Raw genomic sequence first — 24,412 nt, 5'->3', positions numbered from 1 at the left:
CAGAGCACCATGTACTGAAACACATCTGTGTTGTGCCATGTATAATGTAAGTCTCTGCACTGTTTAGTAACTTGTAAAGTAATCTAAATGTATTCTCATCCCTTCCGTGTACTGCTTTCATCTGCATAGTGCTACATGTAACGTGATTGGTGATCGGTATTGAAATGTATCCTGGAACGTAATGTAAACCTGTTCTCATCTGCTCCATGTAATACCCTTATTTGCACAGTACTACATGTAACGTGATTTACGGATTGTACTAAACTGTACCTTGAAATGAAATGCACGCTCGTGCATTGTATGGAACTGCTGTCAACATCCAAACGCATTGTATGGAATTGCTGAGCGTAAGGTACTGAACTATATTCCAATGCATTGTGAAAATTTTATACGAATAAAGTATATTTTTGAAAAAAAACCGAGGCTATTCCCCGCTGACCCCTATAGCAATCAGAACTGGTTCAGGTGATCAGGAGATTGAAGGTTAACTTAATTAAGACGTTTTAAATGGTAAAGAGATTGGTGGGACAGGCCCGAGGGACTGAATGGCCTCCTCAGTGCAGTTCTGGGTCGAGACAATATTTGGGTGGGCCCTGTTGCCCTCAAACAAAACCAGTCAGTGAACACACAGGGCAGCGGCAGCTTAACTTTTATCGATGAGGGAAGCTACATCTGAGGAATGGCTGAAAACTAAACGATGCTTCTTTTCCTGCCTGTTTATGCTGAGCTGGTGAGCTTACTGGGCTGGGGTGGAGGGGGGAAGAGACAAGGATTGACCAGATAGCTCAATCCAGCCGGGGTTAAATCCGAGGTCAGAAGCAGCAATTCTGACCGATTTCCACTCTCCCCGCCCACTAGTCCAGAGGCACGGAGCCCAACTGAGCACCTCTTGGGGAAGATCAACCATAGATAGGTGTCAGCCGTGGCTCAGTGGGTAGCACTGTCGCCTCGGAGTCAGAAGGTTGTGGGTTCAAATCCCACTCCAGGAACTCGAGCACATAAATCTAGGCTGACACTCCAGGGCAGTGCTGAGGGAACGCCGCACTGTCGGAGGGGCAGTACTGAGGGAGCGCCGCACTGTCGGAGGGGCAGTACTGAGGGAGCGCTGCACTGTCGGAGGGGCAGTGCTGAGGGAGCGCCGCACTGTCGGAGGGGCAGTGCTGAGGGAGCGCCGCACTGTCGGAGGGGCAGTACTGAGGGAGCGCCGCACTGTTGGAGGGGCAGTACTGAGGGAGCGCCGCACTGTTGGAGGGGCAGTACTTTGGGAGCGCCGCACTGTCGGAGAGGCAGTACTGAGGGAGGGCCGCACTGTCGGAAGGGCAGTACTGAGGGAGTGCCGCACTGTCGGAGGGGCAGTACTGAGGGAGCGCCGCACTCTCGGAGGGGCGGTACTGAGGGAACGCCGCACTGTCGGAGGGTCAGTACTGAGGGAGCGCCGCACTGTCGGAGGTGCCGTCTTTCGAATGAGACGTTAAACCGAGGCCCCTCTCAGGTGGACGTAAAAGATCCCATGGCAATATTTCGAAGAAGAGCAGGGGAGTTATCCCGTGTCCTGGGGCCAATATTTATCCCTCAATCAACAGAACAAAAACAGATGATCTGCTCATCATCACATTGAGGTTTGTGGGAGCTTGCTGTGCGCAAAATGACTGCCGCGTTTCCCACATTACAACAGTGACTGCACTCCAAAAAAAAAGTACTTCATTGGCTGCAAAGCGCTTTGGGACGTCCTGTGGTTGCAAAAGGGGCTATAGAAATGCACGTCTTTCCCTCCTTACAGTGTCGATACAGCTTCCCTCGAGGACTGCACACTGGTTTTAGGATCGGGCTTGCCCACCCCGTGCCCGTCGAGGACCCCCGTTGGCGACGGTACCTTTCTGGTAGAGGGCTACCTTGCCGGACTCGATGCAGAGGTAGCTCAGGTCGGGCTGCCCCTTGTAGTGCGACACGCTGAAGATGGTGCCGCTCTCGACGTCCAGGACCAGCTCGCCGTGAAGCCCGCTGACCGGCTTGGCCGCCTCGCCCTGCGAAAGGTAGCAAACAGACCGGCGTCAGGGCCTGACCGCAGGCAAGCCGCCAATGCCGTTTCAGCCGGCCGTGAACCAAAAACGTCTAAACTAGAGGTTAGCAACTGGAACGGAAAGGGCAGCCTCGCACTTACAATAGCGGCTTTGCAGGTCATCGAAACATCTCCCGGGTTTTTCACACAATGAATTCTCTTTGCAAGCCAGGCACTGCTTTTATCGCAGCAAAACAGCAGCCAATCGGAACAGCAAGATCCCACAGACTTCAAATGACACGAATGACCAGTAAATCGGTTTTGTTTTAGTGAAGTTTATCGAGGGATCAATATTGGCCCCAGAGCACCGGGGAGAACTCCCCTTCTCTTCTTCAAATAGTGCACTGGGATCTTTTACCTTCCACCGGAGGGGGAAGGCGGGGCCTCGGATTAACGCTTCATCTGAAAGACCTCAGACAGTGCGGCTCTCCCTCAGTACTGCCCCTCCGACAGTGCGGCACTCCCTCAGTACTGCCCCTCCGACAGTGCGGCACTCCCTCAGTACTGCCCCTCCGACAGTGCGGCTCTCCCTCAGTACTGCCCCTCCAACAGTGCGGCGCTCCCTCAGTACTGCCCCTCCGACAGTGCAGCACTCCCTCAGTACTGCCCCTCCGACAGTGCGGCACTCCCTCAGTACTGCCCCTCCGACAGTGCGGCTCTCCCTCAGTACTGCCCCTCCAACAGTGCGGCGCTCCCTCAGTACTGCCCCTCCGACAGTGCGGCGCTCCCTCAGTACTGCCCCTCTGACAGTGCGGCGCTCCCTCAGTACTGCCCCTCCAACAGTGCGGCGCTCCCTCAGTACTGCCCCTCCGACAGTGCGGCGCTCCCTCAGTACTGCCCCTCCAACAGTGCGGCGCTCCCTCAGTACTGCCCCTCCGACAGTGCGGCGCTCCCTCAGTACTGCCCCTCCGACAGTGCGGCGCTCCCTCAGTACTGCCCCTCCGACAGTGCGGCGCTCCCTCAGTACAGCCCCTCCGACAGTGCGGCGCTCCCTCAGTACTGCCCCTCCGACAGTGCGGCGCTCCCTCAGTACCGCCCCTCCGACAGTGCGGCGCTCCCTCAGTACTGCCCCTCCGACAGTGCGGCGCTCCCTCAGTACCGCCCCTCCGACAGTGCGGCGCTCCCTCAGTACTGCCCCTCCAACAGTGCGGGACTCCCTCAGTACTGCCCCTCCGACAGTGCGGCGCTCCCTCAGTACCGCCCCTCCGACAGTGCGGCGCTCCCTCAGTACCGCCCCTCCGACAGTGCGGCGCTCCCTCAGTACTGCCCCTCCAACAGTGCGGGACTCCCTCAGTACTGCCCTTCCGACAGTGCGGCGCTCCCTCAATACTGCCCCTCCCACAAGGCGGCTCTCCCTCGGTACTACCCCTCCGACAGTGCGGCGCTCCCTCAGTACTGCCCCTCCGACAGTGCGGCGCTCCCTCAGTACTGCCCCTCCGACAGTGCAGCACTCCCTCAGTACTGCCCCTCCGACAGTGCGGTGCTCCCTCAGTAATATACTGGGAGTGTCGGCCTGGATTATATGGCTCAAATCTCTGGAGTGAGGAATGGCTGAGATCAAACTGTCACAGCCACCATAAGATGGCGGACTAGCCACCATTGACCCCGCAGTTGATGACCTGCCTCGGGGTGGGGGCTGGGGTGTGGGGTTCAGGGAGCATCTGCTCTGGGGAAGGAAATACTCCCGCATTTATAACGGCACTGCCAATATAATGATGTCATAGTTGACCGTGGTTGATTGCCCCCTCCAGGCCCCAGCTCACCTTCGAGTCAGTAAGAATCGTCACCCTCCCTTTTCCGATATTCACGACGGCCGACAGGAAGCTCTGTGCTCTCCCCCTCCTGGCCTCCATCTTCCTCCTCCTCCCACTCTCTTCAACCGAGTACAAGTGGGAATCTTCGTCGTCTGAGTCGGAGTCTAGTGGCAAAGGGGAGCTCGTAAATTCTCAACGGTGCAAGGACACACAGCAACGCCATTCAACAATTTCATCCTTAGATACGCCCCAAAATATCCCCAAACATAGCAATGCGCAGAATTTTTCAACAAGCTGAGTGGCCTCCTCCTGTTCCTAATGTAACAGGCTCGAGGGGCTGAATGGTCTCCTCCTGTTCCTGTGTAACAGGCTCGAGGGGCTGAATGGCCTCCTCCTGTTCATAATGTAACAGGCTCGAGGGGCTGAATGGCCTCCTCCTGTTCCTGTGTAACAGGCTCGAGGGGCTGAATGGCCTCCTCCTGTTCCTGTGTAACAGGCTCGAGGGGCTGAATGGCCTCCTCCTGTTCATAATGTAACAGGCTCGAGGGGCTGAATGGCCTCCTCCTGTTCCTCTGTAACAGGCTCGAGGGGCTGAATGGCCTCCTCCTGTTCCTGTGTAACAGGCTCGAGGGGCTGAATGGCCTCCTCCTGTTCCTGTGTAACAGGCTCGAGGGGCTGAATGGCCTCCTCCTGTTCCTGTGTAACAGGCTCGAGGGGCTGAGTGACCTCCTACTGGTCCTGTGTAATAGGCTCGAAGGGCTGAATGGCCCTCCTCCTGTTCCTAATGTAACAGGCTCGAGGGGCTGAATGGCCTCTTCCTGTTCCTAATGTAACAGGCTCGAGGGGCTGAATGGCCTCCTCCTGTTCCTGTGTAATAGGCTCGAGTGGCTGAATGGCCTCCTCCTGTTCCTGTGTAACAGGCTCGAGGGGCTGAATGGCCTCTTCCTGTTCCTGTGTAACAGGCTCGAAGGGCTGAATGGCCTCCTCCTGTTCCTGTGTAACAGGCTCGAGGGGCTGAATGGCCTCCTCCTGTTCCTGTGTAACAGGCTCGAGGGGCTGAATGGCCTCCTCCTGTTCCTGTGTAACAGGCTCGAGGGGCTGAATGGCCTCCTCCTGTTCCTGTGTAACAGGCTCAAGGGGCTGAATGGCCTCCTCCTGTTCCTGTGTAACAGGCTCGAGGGGCTGAGTGACCTCCTACTGGTCCTGTGTAATAGGCTCGAAGGGCTGAATGGCCCTCCTCCTGTTCCTAATGTAACAGGCTCGAGGGGCTGAATGGCCTCTTCCTGTTCCTAATGTAACAGGCTCGAGGGGCTGAATGGCCTCCTCCTGTTCCTGTGTAACAGGCTCGAGGGACTGAATGGCCTCCTCCTGTTCCTGTGTAACAGGCTCGAGGGGCTGAATGGCCTCCTCCTGTTCCTGTGTAACAGGCTCGAGGGGCTGAATGGCCTCCTCCTGTTCCTGTGTAACAGGCTCGAGGGGCTGAATGGCCTCCTCCTGTTCCTGTGTAACAGGCTCGAGAGGCTGAATGGCCTCCTCCTGTTCCTGTGTAACAGGCTCGAGGGGCTGAATGGCCTCCTCCTGTTCCTGTGTAACAGGCTCAAGGGGCTCAATGGTCTCCTCCTGTTCCTATGTAACAGGCTCGAGGGGCTGAATGGCCTCCTCCTGTTCCTGTGTAACAGGCTCGAGGGGCTGAATGGCCTCTTCCTGCTCCTATATAACTCTACACAACAGCTTAGCATGGAGCTGTGTGATAGAGAATGGCGAGGGAGTGGAATAGAATATCCTGAAATTACTAGTTTGAACCCGCGTTCCCCTCTCTCCTCAGCCGGATCACCCAGACCTCGTGACGCTGGCGATCAGCCTCCCTGCACTGCCTCCTGCGGTCGAATATCTCTTTTGTGCAGCCTGTACGTAAATCGATCGGTCAGTTTGAGACTGGCATGGTCCCTGCCCCTCGGCGCGCCCCACCCCCAAACGCACTGAACGTCGGAACGCTGGTCAACGGGAACCACCCTCACCCAGTCTGAACGCGGACTTGCAGAGGCGGAAGTTGTCCTGTGCAAACGGCGGTCCAGCCATGTAGCTCAGAGGGTTGAACGACGCCGTGCCCTGCGCCCTGTCGCGCGTAGCTGGCACCGCCGGCTCCCACATCAGCAGGTCGTTATTAATTCTGGAATTTAGAAAAAAAAGCACCAAAGTACATCACAATCCTTCGACCCCTCCATCCGCTGTCGTTTCTTCTCAATCGACCCAAACCCCCCCCCTCCCCCCCCCCCCCGCGCATTGTATAGCACAAAGCTTCCCCTTGTTTCCCCCCCCCCCCCCACACTGCTTACACACCTATGGTGCTCAGTACTGGTGCAATTATCACGTGGGTTAAAGGCACACCGTTAAAGCATTTATATCTAGCGCCTTTCACAACCTCAGGACATCCCAACGCGCTTTACAGCCAACGAAGTACTTTCTGTGACGTGCAGTCACTGTCGTAATGTGGGAAACGCGGCAGCCAGATTGCGCACAGCAAGCTCCCACACACAGCAATGTGATAATGGCCCAGATCATCACATGTTGGTTGAGGGATAAATATTAGGTCAGGACACCGGGGAGAACTCCCCCTGCTCTTCTTCCAATAGTGGCCCTGGGATCTTTTACAGTCACCTGAGAGGGCAGTTTAACGTCTCATCGAAAGACGGCACCTCCTACAGTGCAGCACTCCCTCAGTGCATAAGGTGCAGGAGGAGGCCATTGAGCCCCTCAAGCCTGTTCTGCCATTTAATGAGATCGTGGCTGATCTGCGATCTAATTCCATCTACCCGCCTTTGGCCCATGTCCCATAATTCCTTTCATTAACAAAAACCTATTAATCTCTGATTTAAAAGTAACAATTGATCTAGCATCAATTGCCATGTGCGGAAGAGAGTTCCAAACCTCGAGCACCCTGGGTGTGTAGAAGTGTTTCCGAAATTTCATTCCTAAAAGGTCTGGCCCTAATTTTTAGACTGTGCCCCTCGTACTAGACTCCCCAAGCAACAGAAACCGTTTCTCTCTCTCTGCCCTATCTGTTCCCCTTAATATCCTGAAAACTTCGATCAGATCGACCCTTAACCCTAATTTCTGTAATCCACCCTCGTAACTTAACCCTTGGAGTGCGGGTATCATTCTGATAAAACTACGCTGCACTCCCTCCCAGACTAATTTACCCTCCCTAAGCTGTGGTGCCCAGAACTGCTCACAGTGCTCCACGTGTGGTCTAACCAGGGCTTTGTACAGCTGCAGCATAACTTCTACCCCCGTGTACTCTACTTCTAGATAAATGAGAGGTGATCTTATTGAAACTTATAAGATAAAGAGGGGGCTCGACAAGGTGGATGCAGAGAGGATGTTTCCACTCATAGGGGAAACTAAAACTAGGGGACATAGTCTTAGAATAAGGGGCCACCCATTTAAAACTGAGTGGAGGAGAAATTTCTTCTCTCTGGAATTCTCTGCCCCAGACAGCTGTGGAGGCTGGGTCATTGAATATATTTAAGGCGGAGATAGACAGAATTGTGAGCGATAAGGGAGTAAAGGTTTAGGGGAGCGGGCGGGGAAGTGGAGCTGTGTCCATGATCAGATCAGCCATGATCTTATTGAATGGCGGAGCAGGCTCGAGGGGCCGAATGGCCGACTCCTGCTCCTAGTTCTATGTTGTTACGTTTGTGTGTAAAGGCCAGCATTCCATTAGCCTTTTTGATTATTTTCTGTAGCTGATCAAGACATTTTAATGATCTATGTACCTGAAACCCAAGTCTCTTTGGACCTTCACTGTTTTTAGCTTTTTACCATTTCGAAAGTACCCTGCTCTATCCTTTTTAGGTCCAAAGTGGATGACCTCACACTTGCTCACATTGAAATCCATTTGACAAAGTTTTGCCCATACACTTAATCTATCGATATCCCTTTGTAATTTTATGCTTTCATCCACACTGCCAACAATGCTTTGTGACATCGGCACATTTGGATATATAACTTTCTATGCCATCATCTAAGTCATTAATAAATATTGTGAATAGCTGAGGCCCCACCACAGATCCCTGCGGGACACCACTTGTCACATCTTGTCAATTTGAGTACCTGCCCATTATCCTGCCAAAAGTTGGCATGCAGGTTCAACAGGCGGTGAAGAAGGCAAATGGCATGTTGGCCTTCATAGCGAGAGGAGCGGAGAGGTCTTACTGCAGTTGTACAGGGCCTTGGTGAGGCCACACCTTGAATATTGTGTACAGTTTTGGTCTCCTAATGTGAGGAAGGACATTCTTGCTATTGAGGAAGTGCAGCAAAGGTTCACCAGACTGATTCCCGGGATGGCAGGACTGACATATGAAGAAAGACTGGATCAACTAGGCTTATATTCACTAGAATTTAGAAGAATGAGAGGGGATCCCATAGAAACATATAAAATTCTGACGGGATTGGACAGGTTAGATGCAGGAAGAATGTTCCCGATGTTGGGGAAGTCCAGAACCAGGGGTCACAGTCTAAGGATAAGGGGTAAGCCATTTAGGACCGAGATGAGGAAAAACTTCTTCAATGAGAGAATTGTGAACCTGTGGAATTCTCTACCACAGAAAGTTGTTGAGGCCAGTTCATTAGATATATTCAAAAGGGAGTTAGATGTGGCCCTTACAGTTCAAGGGATCAAGGGCTATGGAAAGAAAGCAGGAAGTTGCATGATCAGCCATGATCTTATTGAATGGTGGTGCAGGCTCGAAGGGCCGAATAGCCTACTCCTACACCTATTTTCTATGTTTCCATCCCTACTCTCTGTCTCCTGCCGCTCAGCCAATTTCCTAACCAGGTCAATAATTTATCCTCAATTCCGTGGGCTTCTACCTCAGTTAACAGTCTCTTACGTGGGACTTTATCAAATGCTTTCTGGAAGTCCATATAGATAACATACATAGACATTTCCCAGTCCACTACTTTAGACACCGCTTCAAAAACATTCAATCAGGTTCAGCAGGCATGAACAATCTTTCACAAATCCATGCTGGCTCTCTCTAAGCAACTGTTGAGTCACCCTATCCTTAATTATAGACTCTAGCAGTTTCCTACAACAGAGGTCAGGCTAATTGCTCTCCTAAGTCCCTAGTTTCCCTCTCTCGTCATTCTTAAAAAGCAGAGTGACATGCAATATTTTCCAATCTAAAGAGAGATGGTTCCTGAATCGAGAGAACTTTGGAAGACTATAGTTCGAGCATCTGCAATATGCTCACCTACTTCCTTTAAACCCCTGGGGTGAAAACCATCTGGCCCTGGGGATTTGTCGCTCTTTAGAGCCATTATTTTCTTCATTACTGTTAATTTACTCACGTTAATAATCCCTGTGCCTGATTCAATGTTAGTTTCTTTGGGATGTCCGGCATGCTATCCTCCTCTGCTACTGTAAATACTGACGCAAAGTAATTATTCAATATGTTCGCCATTTCCCCATTGACATTGACAATATCGCCGCTTTCAGTTTTTAAAGGGCCGACCTTGCTCCTGACTACCCTCTTGTTCATAACGTGACTGTAAAAATTCTTTGTATTGGTTTTGCAAGTTTCTTTTCACATTCCCTTTTTGAAGCTCTTACTGTTTGTTTTGTGAGCCTTTGCTGTTCATTGTATCTTTCCCATTCGCCAGGATCAGTGTTATTTTCTGCATGTTTGTATATCCTTTCCTTTGGTTTTACGCTGTCCCTTACCTGTTTAGTTTTCCATGGCTGTTTTTTCAGCAAGTGGAGCTCTCGCCCCTCAGGAGTAGAAACCGGTTCTGTATCACCTTCAATTCTTTTTGAAACATCTCCCACTGATCTTCCGTCGTTTTACCCATGATCAGATTTGCCCAGTTTACTGTGGGCAATCTCTGCCTAATCCCGTTGAAGTCGGCCTTACCCAAGTCTAGAATCTTAATAGCTGTTTCGCATTTCTCCCTTTATAAGAACATAAGAAATAGGAGCAGGAGTCGGCCATTCGGCCCCTCGAGCCTGCTCCGCCATTTAATACAATCATGGCTGATCTGATCATGGACTCAGCTCCACTTCCCCACCCGCTCCCCAGAACCCTTTGCTCCCTTATCTCTCAAAAATCTATCTACACCTTAAATATATTCAATGACCCAGCCTCCACAGCTCTGTGGAGCAGAGAATTCCACAGATTTACAACTTTCAGGAGAAGAAATTCCTCCTCATCTTAGTTTTAAATGGGCAGCCCCTTATTCTGATACTATGCCCGCTAGTTCTAGTTTCCCCTATGAGTGGAAACATCCTCTCTGCATCCACCTTGTCGAGCCCCCTCATTATCTTATAGGTTTCAATAAGATCACCTCTCATGCTTCTGAACTCCAATGTGTATAGGCCCAACCTACTCAACCTTCATAAGTCAACTCCCTCATCTCTGGAATCAACCGAGTGAACCTTCTCTGAACAGCCTCCAATGCAATTTCAAACGCTACGTTGAACTAGGTTATGTTGTGATCACTATTGGATCAATGTTCACGCAGTTAGGCTGTTAACTAAAGCTGGCTCATTACTCAATCTAATTTGGCTTGCCCCCTTGTTGTCTTTAGGACATACTGTTGTAGAAAATTATCCTGGGCACACAAGAAATTCATTACCTTTCTGACAGGTGCTAGTCTGCTTTTCCCAATCGATATGAAAGTTCAAATCCCCCATTAAAACCACGCTGCCTTTGCTACACGCTTGCTACATTGCGAATGTCAGCCTGGGTTATGGGCTTCTAATTTTTTTTTGGTTTTTTAAATTCATTCCTGGAATGTGGGCGTCGCTGGTAAGGCCCACATTAAGGAACGGCCGATATATTTCCAAGTCGGGATGGTGTGTGACTTGGAGGGGAACGTGGAGGTGGTGGTGTTCCCATGCGCCTGCTAGTGGGTAGAGGTCGCGGGTTTGGGAGGTGCTGCCGAAGAAGCCTTGGCGAGTTGCTGCAGTGCGTCTTGTAGACGGTGCACACTGCAGCCAGGGGGCGCCGGTGGTGGAGGGAGTGAGTGTTGAAGGTGGTGGGTCGCGTGGCCGATCAAGCGGGCTGCTTTGTCCTGGATGGTGTCGAGCTTCTCGAGTGTTGTTGGAGCTGCAACTCATCCAGGCAAGTGGGGAGTGCTCCATCGCACTCCTGACTCAAGTCCCTGGAGTGGGACTCGAACCCACAACCTTCTGACTCAGAGGAAAGAGCGCAACCCACTGAGCCATGGCTGACAGCTGCTCCGCTATAGCACAGGGCCTCCTCAACCATGCAGGAGGAGACGGACAGCTTACGCCTGTGTGCTCTTCACTGCTGCGACTATATTTCGAAGACTTTCCCCAACTGTTGAGCCAAGTATGAGCAGGAGTAAAACACGCACTTTTCGAGCAGGATTCTGATGATTCAACCCGCCTTTAAAAAGTTCAACTTGCCCAAACGTTTTGCTGACATTGGGCCAGTCCAATGCCACGCGGCAGGAGCACTCAGACCCAGCACTAAAGAACCTTACAGCACAGAAGGAAGCTGTTGGGACTATTGTGCCTGTGCTGGCTCTTTGAATGAGCGATCCCATTGGTCCCACTCCCCCTGCTCTTCCCTCATGCCACCGTTGCCGTTAAGCTGCGTGGCCGCGCAGCGGTCTGGAGGGCCCCTGCAGGCCGCCCACCGGCTTTTACGCGGGAGAAACCGTGCGAGCGCAAAGATTTGAGTGGGACCGTGCACCAAAAAAATACCCTCTGCAAGTTCCTCCTTTTTAAATATTTATCCACTTCCCCTGTTTGAAAGTTACTATTCAATCAGCTTCCACCGCCCTTTCAGGCAGCGCGTTGCAGAGCACAGCAACTCCCTGCGTAAGAAAAATTCTCATCGTCCCCTCTGGATCTTTTGCCAATTGTCTTAAATCTGTGTCCTCTGGTTACCGACCCACCTCCCAGCAGAAACCGTTTCTCCTTACTTACTCTATCAAACAATAATTGAAACACCGCAATCAAATCTCCCGATAACCTTCCCCGCTCCATGGAAAACAATCCCAGCTTCTCTAGTCTCTCCGCATGACCCGACACCCCTCGCCCCCAGGTGCCGGCTGTCGCGGGCTGAGAACCAAAGGAGAGGTTGCACGGGTCGGAGCCTCCCCAGACCCACCTGTTGTAGATGCTCTCGTAGAATTCCTTGCTGGGCAGCAGCAGGTGCATGGCGGGCAGGGTCAGCTCCAGGACATACTGCGACGTGCCCAGCGTCTGAGACTGGAACTCTGCCATCTCTTCCGGGTCTCCCGGGATCACCATCTGTCAATCAGAGAGAGCCGCAGTTAAAGGCCGCTGGTCGCTGGCCGGAGGCAACGATGGGAGGAAAAGCAATGAGTGAGGAGGACACAAACAAATCTGCAAAAGGACATAGACAGGCTAAGTGAGTCGGCAAAAATTTGGCAGATGGAGTATAATGTCGGAAAGTGTGAGGTCATGCACTTTGGCAGAAAAAAGCAAGTTATTATTTAAATGGAGAAAGATTGCAAAGTGCTGCAGTACAGTGGGACCTGGGGGTACTTGTGCATGAAACACAAAAGGTTAGTATGCAGGTACAGCAAGTGATCAGGAAGGTCAATGGTATCTTGGCCTTTATTGCAAAGGGGATGGAGTATAAAAGCAGGGAAGTCTTGCTACCGTTGTACAGGGTATTGGTGAGGCCACACCTGGAATACTGCGTGCAGTTTTGGTTTCCATATTTACGAAAGGATATACTTTCTTTGGAGGCAGTTCAGAGAAGGTTCACTCGGTTGAATCCAGGGATGAGGGAGTTGACTTATGAGGAAAGGTTGAGTAGGTTGGGCCTCTACTTATTGGAATTCAGAAGAATGAGAGGTGACCTTATCAAAACGTATAAGGTTATGAGGGGGCTTGACAAGGTGGATGTAGAGAGGATGTTTCCACTGATAGGGGAGATCAGAACTAGGGGGCATGATCTTAGAATAAGGGGCCACCCATTTAAAACTGAGATGAGGAGGAATTTCTTCCCTCGGAGGGTTGTAAATCTGTGGAATTCGCTGCCTCAGAAGCTGTGGAAGCTGGGTCATTGAATAAATTTAAGACAGAAATAGACAGTTTCTTAACCGATAAGGGGATAAGGGGTTATGGAGAGCGGGCAGGGAAGTGGAGCTAAGTCCATGATCAGATCAGCCATGATCTTATTGAATGGCGGAGCAGGCTCGAGGGGCTGAATGGCCGACACCTGCTCCTATTTCTAATGTTCTCTTTAAGCTGCGTGGCCTTGCAGCGGTCTGGAGGTCCCGAGCAGCCAGCTCACCGACTTTTGAATAGGAACTCTGTGCACGCGTGGGAATCTGAATGGGCCGTGGAGCCCATTAAAGGGGCCAAGCGCCCCTTGCCCAACCCCCCCCCTAAATTAAAGGGAACATTGGCGGGAGGGAATCTTCAACTGAGGCGGCAAATGACAGCTGTGTGGTTTATCGGATGTCAGGATTCAAGGCAAGTGATTGCAGTGTAGTTCATGGGATGGCATGCAAGAAGAATTAGGAGCAGGAGCAGGCCATTCGGCCCCTCGAGCCTGCTCCGCCATTCAATGAGATCGTGGCTGATCCTCGACCTCAACTCCACTTTCCTGCACTGTCCTCTCTTAATATCCAAAAAATCTATCGATCCCAGCCTTGAATACACTCAACGACTGAGCCTCCACAGCCCTCTGGGGCAGAGAATTCCAAAGGTTCACCACCCTCTGAGTGAAGAAATTCCTCCTCAGCTCAGTCCTCAATGGCCGACCCCTTATCCTGAGATTGTGATAGCTGTTTGGCTTATGGGATGTCGAATTCATGGGCAATGATGGCTGGCTAGTTTATGGGATGTCAGGATTGTCCGATAGCCATTGAACGGTATTGCCTCAATCTCTCCTCTTAAATAAATTCCTTAAAGTAGACATTGGTCAAAACACCAGGTACAATAACAACTTGTATTTATATAGCGCCTTTGATGTAGTGAAATGTCCCATGGCACTTCACAGGAGTAGTGTGAGATTTTTAAAGATTGACACCGAGCCACATAAGTAGAAATTAGCGCAGGTGACCAAAAGCTGGGTCACAGAGGTCGGTTTTAAGGAGCGTCTTTGAAGGAGGAGAGAGAGACGGAGAGGTTTAGGGAGGGAGTTCCAGAGCTTGGGGCCCAGGCAGCTGAAGGCACGGCCACCGATGGTGGAGCGATGGAAATCGGGGGATGCTCAGGAGGGCAGAATTAGAGGAGCGCAGACATCTCGGGGGGTTGTGGGGCTGGAGGAGATTACAGAGATAGGGAGGGGGCGAGGGCCATGGAGGGATTTGAAAAGAAGGATGAGAATTTTGCAAGTGAGGTGCTGTTGAGGTACGGAACGAGTCTTCACCTTCCCACACACACCTGTGAAGCACCTTGGGCCTTTTATCTCCGTCGAAGGGCTATATAAATGTAAGCGGTTTTTGTTGTTGAGTTGTTTTGATCTCTGCAGGATTGGAAATGGGTTTGCCGCAATGTGCCTCATGGGGACACACGCCAGGCCTCCTGCTCCTGGATCACCGTCCTAAGAACATAAGAAATAGGAGCAGGAGTCGGCCATACGGCCCCTCGAGCCTGCTCCGCTATTTAATACGATCATGGCTGATCTGATCATGGACTCAGCTCCACTTCCCCGCCCGCTCCCCATACCCCTCATTCCCTTATTGGTTAAGAAACTGTCTATTTCTGTCTTAAATTTATTCAATGACCCAGCTTCCACAACTCTCTGAGGCAGTGAATTCCACAAATTTACAACCCTCTGAGAGAAGAAATTCCTCCTCATCTCAGTTTTAAATGGGCGGCCCCTTATTCTAAGATCATGCCCCCTAGTTCTAGTCTCCCCCATCAGTGGAAACATCCTCTCTGCATCCACCTTGTCAAGCCCCCTCATAATCTTATACGTTTCGATAAGATCACCTCTCATTCTTCTGAATTCCAATGAGTAGAGGCCCAACCTACTCAACCGTTCCTCATAAGTCAACCCCCTCATCCCTGGAATCAACCGAGTGAACCTTCTCTGAACTGCCTCCAAAGCAAGTATATCCTTTCTTAAATATGGAAACCAAAACTGCACGCAGTATTCCAGGTGTGGCCTCACCAATATCCTGTATAACTGTAGCAAGACTTCCCTGCTTTTATACTCCATCCCCTTTGCAATAAAGGCCAAGATTCCATTGGCCTTCCTGATCACTTGCTGTACCTGCATACTAACCTTTTGTGTTTCATGCACAAGTACCCCCAGGTCCTGCTGTACTGGGATCAGTCTGGTGAGCCTTCGTTGCACCACCTCCAAGGCCAATATGTCCTCCCTCAGATAAGGAGACCAAAACTGTGCCCAATACTCCAGGTGTGGTCTCACCAATACCCTGTACAATTGTAGCAAGACTTCCGTACTCTTGTACTTCAACCCCCTTGCAATAAAGGCCAACATGCCATCCCAGTTGCTTGTTGAACCTGCAGGCTAACTTTGAGTTTCCTGTTCAAGGAGACCTAAATCTCTGTCTGAACGCCAACATTTAGTCGTTTTTCACCATTTAAAAAATATTCTGTTTCCCTACTCCTCCTACCAAGGTGACTAGCCTCACATTTCCCAGCCAAGACCAGCATATTATCCACTGATAGTTTGCTTCGGAGACCCACCAACGTTAGTGTCCTCGACCAGGCCAACATCCCCAGCATCGAAGCACTGACCACACTCGACCAGCTCTGCTGGGCAGGGCCACATTGTCCGCATGCCAGACACGAGACTCCCAAAGCAAGCGCTCTACTCGGAACTCCTACACAGCAAACGAGCCCCAGGTGGGCAGAGGAAACGTTACAAGGGACCACCCTCAAAGCCTCCCTGATAAAGTGCAACATCCCCACCGACACCTGGGAGTCCCTGGCCCAAAGACCAGTCCGCCCCAAGTGGAGGAAGTGCATCCGGGAGGGCGCTGAGCACCTCGAGTCTCGTCGCCGAGAGCGTGCAGAAAGCAAGCGCAGGCAGCGGAAGGAGCGTGCGGCAAACCTGTCCCACCCTCCCCTTCCCTCAACCACTGTCTGTCCCACCTGTGACAGGGACTGTGGTTCCCGTATTGGGCTGTTCAGCCACCTCAGGACTCATTTTTAGAGTGGGAGCGAGTCTTCCTCGATTCCGAGGGGCTGCCTGTGATGAGTGGGAGCGGGCGTACAAATGAAGCCCGCGCCAGATCTAACTATCAGCGTGCGCACTTGTGGAAAGCAGAACAAGACGTCGGCTCACAGGAATAGAAGGACAGAAAATGAAGGCGACAGCTTATTTGAATGGGCTGACGCGGAGCAAAAATGGTGGTCAGGTTTGCGGGTGGCGAGAGGGGGTCGAAGGTCGGCCCAGCGCGAGCCGGGCGCGCGCGGGGAAACTCGGCGCGGCGCAATGACCGCAGGCGCTCACCTCTTCCGTTTCGTACATGGTGCGTTTGGACGAGAAGGGAGAGGGCTCGGGCTGCTTCAGCTCACAGGGGCTCTCGACTGTGGAGAGGTCCATGTCTTCGGTCTTCTCCATGACCAGGTCCCACTCAGCGCCGCTGTAGTCCGCATTCACCGTCAGCACAATCCTGCCAGGAATTGGGAGAACACCACAGCGCTCAGGGAACAGGTCAACCCCAGTTTGAACATAACACAAGAACATCAGAAATAGGAGCAGGAGTCGGCCATTCGGCCCCTCGAGCCTGCTCCGCCATTCAATGCGATCATGGCTGATCTGATCATAGACTCAGCTCCACTTCCCCGCCCGCTCCCCATAACCCTCGACTCCCTTATCGCTCAAGAATCTGTCTATCTCCACCTTAAATATATTCAATGACCCAGCCTCCACAGCTCTCTGGGGCAGAGAATTCCACAGATTTACAACCCTCAGAGAGAAGAAATTCCTCCTTATCTCAGTTTTAAATGGGCGGCCCCTTATTCTGAGACTATGCCCCCTAGTTCTAGTCTGCCCCATCAGTGGAAACATCCTCTCTGCATCCACCCTGTCCAGCCCCCTCAGAATCTTATACATTTCAATAAGATCACCTCTCATTCTTCTAACTCCAATGAGTACAGGCCCAACCCGCTCAACCTTTCCTCATAAGTCAACCCCCTCATCTCAGAAATCAACCGAGTGAACCTTCTCTGAACTGCCTCCAATGCACGTCTATCCTTCCTTAAATATGGAGACCAAAACTGTACGCAGTACTTCAGGTGTGGCCTCACCAGTACCCTGTGCAGTTGTAGCAGGACTTCCCTGCTTTTATACTCCTGGGTTTCTCCTCCAACCATCTGCCCCCCCCCCCCCCCCCACCCACCCCTCAACCCACCCCAAATTTTCTCTCGGCACATACTGGTAATGGACTTGGGTTCCGTAGACACATCTCCGCATGCCTTGCCCAAGTGGCCATCCTTTGGGTCGGGTGCCACTCGGCTATTCTTCCAGGGAAGGTATCGGAGCCGAGGCAAATCTTGCTCTTACTGGACATGCACTCACTTCCGAGCAGGGTTCTCGCTCTAATAATTTGTGGTGGATGCCCTGACCTTTTACCCCTATCCCTCAGCCAGGGACCTGAGGGCAATTGAGGTGCACCCCACTACCCCCAAAGCCCACCCGCTGAAATAGCACACAGCATGGACCGACACTCAGTCTTGCAACCTTCAGGCCTGCATGGGTCAAATTGGCACAACTGAGGGACTTCCAGGTGCCAACCAACTTACTGCAAACTCAAAGCTTTTCAAACAGATTTGGAATTTACCATTCCCTGGGCAGATAAAGCACGGGTTAGATACAGAGTAAAGCTCCCTCTACACTGTCCCATCAAACACTCCCAGGGCAGGTACAGTGGGTTAGATACAGAGTAAAGCTCCCTCTACACTGTCCCATCACACACTCCCAGGGCAGGTACAGCATGGGTTAGGTACAGAGTAAGCTCCCTCTACTCTGTCCCATCAGACACTCCCAGGGCAGGTACAGCACGGGGTTAGATACAGAGTAAAGCTCACTCCACACTGTCCCATCAAACACTCCCAGGGCAGGTACAGCACGGGTTAGATACAGAGTAAAGCTCCCTCTACACTGTCCCATCAAACACTCCCAGGGCAGGTACAGCACGGGTTAGATACAGAGTAAAGCTCCCTCCACACTGTCCCATCACACACTCCCAGGGCAGGTACAGAGGGTTAGATACAGAGTAAAGCTCCCTCCACACTGTCCCATCACACACTCCCAGGGCAGGTACAGCACGGGTTAGATTCAGAATTTATCTATTCATTTGAAGATGTGACTCCTGCAGTCTAGCTGAGAAATTCCAAGCACTCGGCCAGTTACTTACTTAGGGATGATGTACTTTTTAGCAGCGACTTTGTCGGGTGTTTTAGTGACTCGAATGCAAGAAACACCAGGTTTCACTCCATCCTCATATACACCTGTTGGAATAAAGTTTGAGAAATTGCCATTGTACAACAATATAGCTGTCAATATCTTGGAGTGTTTCACCAGCTCCTAGCTCACCCATTCCTCGCTCCTCCCCCTTTCCCGTGTGAAGTGTCTGACTCCTTACCCATCCAGGGTCCATGGCTGACAATCACCCTCCGGAACCTCGCCCGAGTGGCTATTCATCAACAGCGAGCCCAGAACCCATTGAGGGGTGGGAAGCTATTCTACTCTGTAGGGCATCGCAGCCAAGCCCGATCCTCTGCGCGCACGCGCGGAGATAGGGATGATGAGCGGGAATCCGGCTTGCTTTCCCCATCCTCAACCCAGGGTCGCTGAAACCAACTTCAACAACCCCAACTGTTAAGATAGAACTTGCATTTATATAGCGCTGTTCACATCCTCAGCATGCCGTAAAGTGTTTCATAGTCAGTGAATTATTCTTTTAGTGCGGTCAGTGTTGTAATGTAGAAAACGGGGCAGCCAATTTGCACAGAGCAAGCTCCCACAAACAGTAATGACCAGTTCATTTGTTTCCCCCCCCCCCGCAGTGATGTTAATTAAAAATAACATAAGAAATAGGAGCAGGAGTTGGCCATTTGGCTCCTCGAGCCTGCTCCGCCATTCAATAAGATCATGTCTGATCTGATCATGGACTCAGCTCCACTTCCCCGCCCGCTCCCCATAACCCTTGACTCCCTTATCGCTCAAAAATCTGTCTATCTCCACCTTAAATATATTCAATGTCCCAGCCTCCACAGCTCTCTGGGGCAGAGAATTCCACAGATTTACGACCCTCTGAGAGAAGAAATTTCTCCTCATCTCAGTTTTAAATGGGCGGCCCCTTATTCTGAGACTATGTCCCCTAGTTTTAGTTTCCCCTCTGATTGGAAATATCCTCTCTGCGTCCACCTTGTCAAGCCTCCTCATAATCTTATACGTTTCGATAAGATCACCTCTCATTCTTCTGAATTCCAATGAGTAGAGGCCCAACCTACTCAACTTATCCTCATAAGTCAACCCCCTCATCCCCGGAATCAACCGAGTGAACCTTCTCTGAACAGCCTCCGATGCAGGGATTGAAGGATAAAGTATTGGCCCAGGACACTGGGGAGAGCTCTCTTTCCAGTAGGGCCATGGGATCTTTTACGTTCACCCGAGGGGACAGTGCAGCGCTCCCTCAGCACTGCACCGAAGTGTCAGTTTAGATGATGGGCTTGAACGCACGTCCTTCTGACTCGGAGGTACCGACTGAGCCAGGCTGACACTTGCGGGTCACTGGGCAGTGTGCTCTCCGAGTATTCGGCTCTGTGTTTTGTTCGTCAGGCCACATCGCTGAACCAACACTCAGTCCACACGCCCTGCAAATCTGGCCAACCGATAGGTCGAGAGATTAAATCCCTCCAGCGCGACAACCCTCCGAGATCTCTGCGTTGCTCTGATTCTGGCCGCTCGCAAATCCCACTCGCTCCACCATCGGCGGCCTGGGCCCCAAGCTCTGGAACTCCTTCCGTAAACCTCTCTCTCTTCCTTTAAGACGCTCCTTAAAACCTGCCTCTGTCCTGCCCTAATATCTCATGTGGCCAAACTTTGTTGGATAACCCTCCTGTGAAGCGCCTTGGGACATTTTACGACGTTAAAGGCGCTATATATAAATGCAAGTTGTTGCTGTAACTGGGCGTGACCTTAACCCGCGGAAACTGCTAAATTGCTGTTGTGTTGAACAAAAACCGCTCGTGACAACTCACCGTGCAGGTCGCTGAAGCTGACTTCGTATTTGACGGGCTCGGTCGTGGCGATGGCGGCTCCCAGCTCGGTTCGGAAGAGCAGGTCGGTGCACTCCAGCTGCAGGGACTCCTTCCGCACGGCCTTGTGGAACCAGGGCCGGCGTTCGGGCTCAGGCCGCAGGTCGGGCACCGGGAACTGCAGCCGGAAGTGGGCTTTGGGGGCCGTGAGCTGCACGGCCGTGGGATGGCCCGGGACGGCAGTGGGCTCGGCCCGCAGGGCGGAGAACCCGGAGATCTGAAAGACACCAGGGCAAGGGGGGCAGCGAGTCAGCATCGAGGGGAACACTCGGCCTGTGACGAGGCGGACCAGGAATCTACCACCAAGCTCGTGCTCTACAGGGCTGTAGTAATACCCGCCCTCCTGTATGGCTCAGAGACATGGACCATCTACAGTAGACACCTCAAGTCGCTGGAGAAACACCACCAGCGATGTCTCCGCAAGATCCTGCAAATCCCCTGGGAGGACAGACGCACCAACGTCAGCGTCCTCAACCAGGCCAACATCCCCAGCATCGAAGCACTGACCACACTCGACCAGCTCCGCTGGGCGGGCCACATTGTCCACATGCCTGACGCGAGACTCCCAAAGCAAGCGCGCTACTCGGAACTCCTTCAAGGCAAACGAGACAAAGGTGGGCAGAGGAAACGTTACAAGGACACCCTCAAAGCCTCCCTGATAAAGTGCAACATCCCCACCGACACCTGGGAGTCCCTGGGCCAAAGACCAGTCCGCCCTAAGTGGAGGAAGTGCATCCGGGAGGGCGCTGAGCACCTCGAGTCCCGTCGTCGAGAGCGTGCAGAAACCAAGCGCAGGCAGCGGAAGGAGCGTGGGGCAAACCTGTCCCACCCTCCCCTTCCCTCAACCGCTGTCTGTCCCACCTGTGACAGGGACTGTGGTTCCCGTATTGGACTGTTCAGCCACCTAAGGACTCACTTTTAAGAGTGGAAGCAAGTCTTCCTCGAATCCGAGGGATTGCCTATGATGATGATGATGAGGTGGACCAATTAGATGAGGAGCGCCTCGGGGCGGGATGGACCAATCAGCCAGTGGGGGGGGGGGGGGGGGGGGGGGGGCGAAAACGGGTCAAACCATCAGGGTTTATCCACCCCCTACCCCCCCACTACATGGCACGGTCCAGTCTCTCGGCTACCCCACCCACGTAGGGTTGCCAACTCTGGTCGGACCCATTCCTGGAGTTCACGTCACATGACCTCCCGCACAACCATTTGGAAAGTACAGAGGCTCCATCTTACCCGATTGATTGACTGACTGCCAGTTAAACAGCCTTTCCTTCTCCCACCTCCAATATTTGGATCACTGATCAGCAAAAGCGTTCGAAGAAAACCTACAATTCCTTTTCAATGCCTCTCTGATTTTTTTCCCTGAGTCGCTTGCAGGAGATTAACCCTCAGTCCCTGGAGACTCCAGGACAATCCTGGAGGGCTGGCAACCTAAAACCCTGAGTGGCCGCTCGTAACTAGCGAGCTCAGACACAGGGAGAAAGGGTGGACTATTCAACTGTCAGAGGCGGCGCAGTTAAGCCTGATCCTTGAAATATACAAGATTCTGAGAGGGATTTACAGGGTAGATGCTGAGAGGCGGTTTCCCCCGGGCTGGAGAGTCTAGAACTAGGCGGACATAAGTCTCAGAATAAGGGGTCGGCCATTTAGGGCTGAGATGAGGAGAAATTTCTTCACTCAAGAGTTTTGAATTTTTGGAATTTTCTGCCCCAAAGAGGGTTGTGGATGCTGAGTCGTTCAAGGCTGAGAGAGATCGATTTTTGGACACGAAGGAATCAAAGGATATGGGGATAGGGCAGAAAAGTGGAACTGAGGTCAATAATCAGGCCTTAATTTAAGGTGATTGGCGGAAGAACCGGTAAAACGTTTCTTACGCAGGGTGTGGTTAGGGTCTGGAATGCACGGCCTGAGAGGGTGGTGGAGGCAGACTTAATAGTGGCTTTCAAAAGGGAGTTGCATACGTACCTGAAGGAAAAAGCATTGCAGGGCTACGGGGAAAGGGGTGGGGGCGTAGGACTAGCTGAGGTGCTCTTGCAGAGAGCCGGCAGGGGCTCAACGGGCCGAATGGCCTCCTTCTGTGCTGTGACCGTTCTGTGATCTTATTCACTGGCGGAGCCGGCTCGAGGGGTCATGGGCCTACTCCTGCTCCTAATTCTGATGTTATGTTCTTATCCCGTCCTCGAAGGACATCCACACGGTTACAGGGATTGCGATCGGGGCTCACTCAGCTGTACCCTTCAGCTCTCCACCCTCTTGCCTGTGACGGAAGCGTTGTCAATCAATCGAGGGAGCGTTCAGGTGAAGCCCTGGGGTCACAGCCGCCGAGGTGAGCCCTCGGCATCACACCTCGACTTCATTCAGAGACAGTGCTCACGGTTACTCAACTTCCTCACACTCCCAGAAGCTGGCTAACGGTTCGAATATCTATAAATACGGCAACAGGAGCACGTCCAATCGCTCGGAGTCAAACAGTGGCCGGTGCCGGTATCCACCGAGCTGTACGGGCCAGAAGGTTCGGGAAGGGAAGGGGTCCATTAAATCCGACAACAAGAGCGGACAGTGCAACAGGCACTGGGACAAAGGAATTTATCGCTCCACAGCAGGCAGTGCCGCCTGCGAAGCACTGCCCTTCACTCAATGCTGCACAATAAATAATGGATTCTTTTTTACTCAACGGTGTACAGGATAAAACGGTCAGTGTGGTCACGTTGAGGGATATGGGGCACAGGGCCTCAGGTTCGGATTGCCTCACACAAATGGGACAGTGCAGGGGGAGCTTTACTCTGTATCTAACCCCCTGTACCTGCCCTGGGAGTGTTTGATGGGACAGTGTAGAGGGAGCTTTACTCTGTATCTAACCTGTGCTGTACCTGCCCTGGGAGTGTTTGATGGGACAGTGTAGAGGGAGCTTTACTCTGTATCTAACCCTGTGCTGTACCTGCCCTGGGAGTGTTTGATGGGACAGTGTAGAGGGAGCTTTACTCTGTATCTAACCCCCTGTACCTGCCCTGGGAGTGTGTGATGGGACAGTGTAGAGGGAGCTTTACTCTGTATCTAACCTCCTGTACCTGCCCTGGGAGTGTTTGATGGGAAGTGTAGAGGGAGCTTTATTCTGTATCTAACCCCCTGTACCTGCCCTGGGAGTGTGTGATGGGACAGTGTAGAGGGAGCTTTACTCTGTATCTAACCCCCTGTACCTGCCCTGGGAGTGTTTGATGGGACAGTGTAGAGGGAGCTTTACTCTGGATCTGACCCCCTGTACCTGCCCTGGGAGTGTGTGATGGGACAGTGTAGAGGGAGCTTTACTCTGTATCTAACCCCCTGTACCTGCCCTGGGAGTGTTTGATGGGACAGTGTAGAGGGAGCTTTACTCTGTATCTAACCCCCTGTACCTGCCCTGGGAGTGTGTGATGGGACAGTGTAGAGGGAGCTTTACTCTGTATCTAACCCCCTGTACCTGCCCTGGGAGTGTTTGATGGGACAATGTAGAGGGAGCTTTACACTGTATCTAACCCCCTGTACCTGCCCTGGGAGTGTTTGATGGGACAGTGCAGGGGGAGCTTTACTCTGTATCTAACCCCCTGTACCTGCCCTGGGAGTGTTTGATGGGACAGTGTAGAGGGAGCTTTACTCTGTATCTAACCCCGTGCTGTACCTGCCCTGGGAGTGTTTGATGGGACATTGTAGAGGGAGCTTTACTCTGTATCTAACCCCCTGTACCTGCCCTGGGAGTGTTTGATGGGACAGTGTAGAGGGAGCTTTACTCTGTATCTAACCCCCTGTACCTGCACTGGGAGTGTTTGATGGGACAGTGCAGGGGGAGCTTTACTCTGTATCTAACCCCGTGCTGTACCTACCCTGGGAGTGTGTGATGGGACAGTGTAGGGGGAGCTTTACTCTGTATCTAACCCCGTGCTGTACCTACCCTGGGAGTGTGTGATGGGACAGTGTAGGGGGAGTTTTACTCTGTATCTAACCCCCTGTACCTGCCCTGGGAGTGTTTGATGGGACAGTGTAGAGGGAGCTTCACTCTGTATCTAACCCGCTGTACCTGCCCGGGGAGTGTTTGAAGGAACAGTGCAGGGGGAGCTTTACTCTGTATCTAACCCTCTGTACCTGCCCTGGGAGTGTTTGATGGGACAGTGTAGAGGGAGCTTTACTCTGTATCTAACCCTCTGTACCTGCCCTGGGAGTGTTTGATGGGACAGTGTAGAGGGAGCTTTACTCTGTATCTAACCCCCTGTACCTGCCCGGGGAGTGTTTGATAGGACAGTGAAGGGGGAGCCTTACTCTGTATCTAACCCTCTGTACCTGCACTGGGAGTGTTTGATGGGACAGTGT

The 24,412-nt window shown here is 52.2% G+C and overlaps 1 protein-coding gene across 1 annotated transcript in view; it reads right to left on the bottom strand.

Annotated features, from left to right (window-relative positions):
- The window catches only part of atg2a (autophagy related 2A), a 176,604-nt gene that overhangs the window by 84,959 nt on the left and 67,233 nt on the right, over window positions 1–24,412 (bottom strand). Inside the window, exons 15-21 of the mRNA XM_070868291.1 lie at window positions 20,012–20,285; window positions 18,163–18,256; window positions 16,254–16,416; window positions 11,955–12,097; window positions 5,832–5,983; window positions 3,823–3,977; window positions 1,874–2,024 (exon numbers count right to left, since the gene is read on the bottom strand). Coding sequence (XP_070724392.1) covers window positions 1,874–2,024; window positions 3,823–3,977; window positions 5,832–5,983; window positions 11,955–12,097; window positions 16,254–16,416; window positions 18,163–18,256; window positions 20,012–20,285 — 1,132 coding nt within the window. The remainder of the gene's footprint in view (window positions 1–1,873; window positions 2,025–3,822; window positions 3,978–5,831; window positions 5,984–11,954; window positions 12,098–16,253; window positions 16,417–18,162; window positions 18,257–20,011; window positions 20,286–24,412) is intronic.

The sequence above is a fragment of the Pristiophorus japonicus genome, chromosome 27 (assembly GCF_044704955.1).
Source record: "Pristiophorus japonicus isolate sPriJap1 chromosome 27, sPriJap1.hap1, whole genome shotgun sequence".
In the NCBI taxonomy this organism is placed as follows: Eukaryota; Metazoa; Chordata; class Chondrichthyes; family Pristiophoridae; genus Pristiophorus; species Pristiophorus japonicus.
This window is presented reverse-complemented; position numbering and strand designations above follow the sequence as displayed.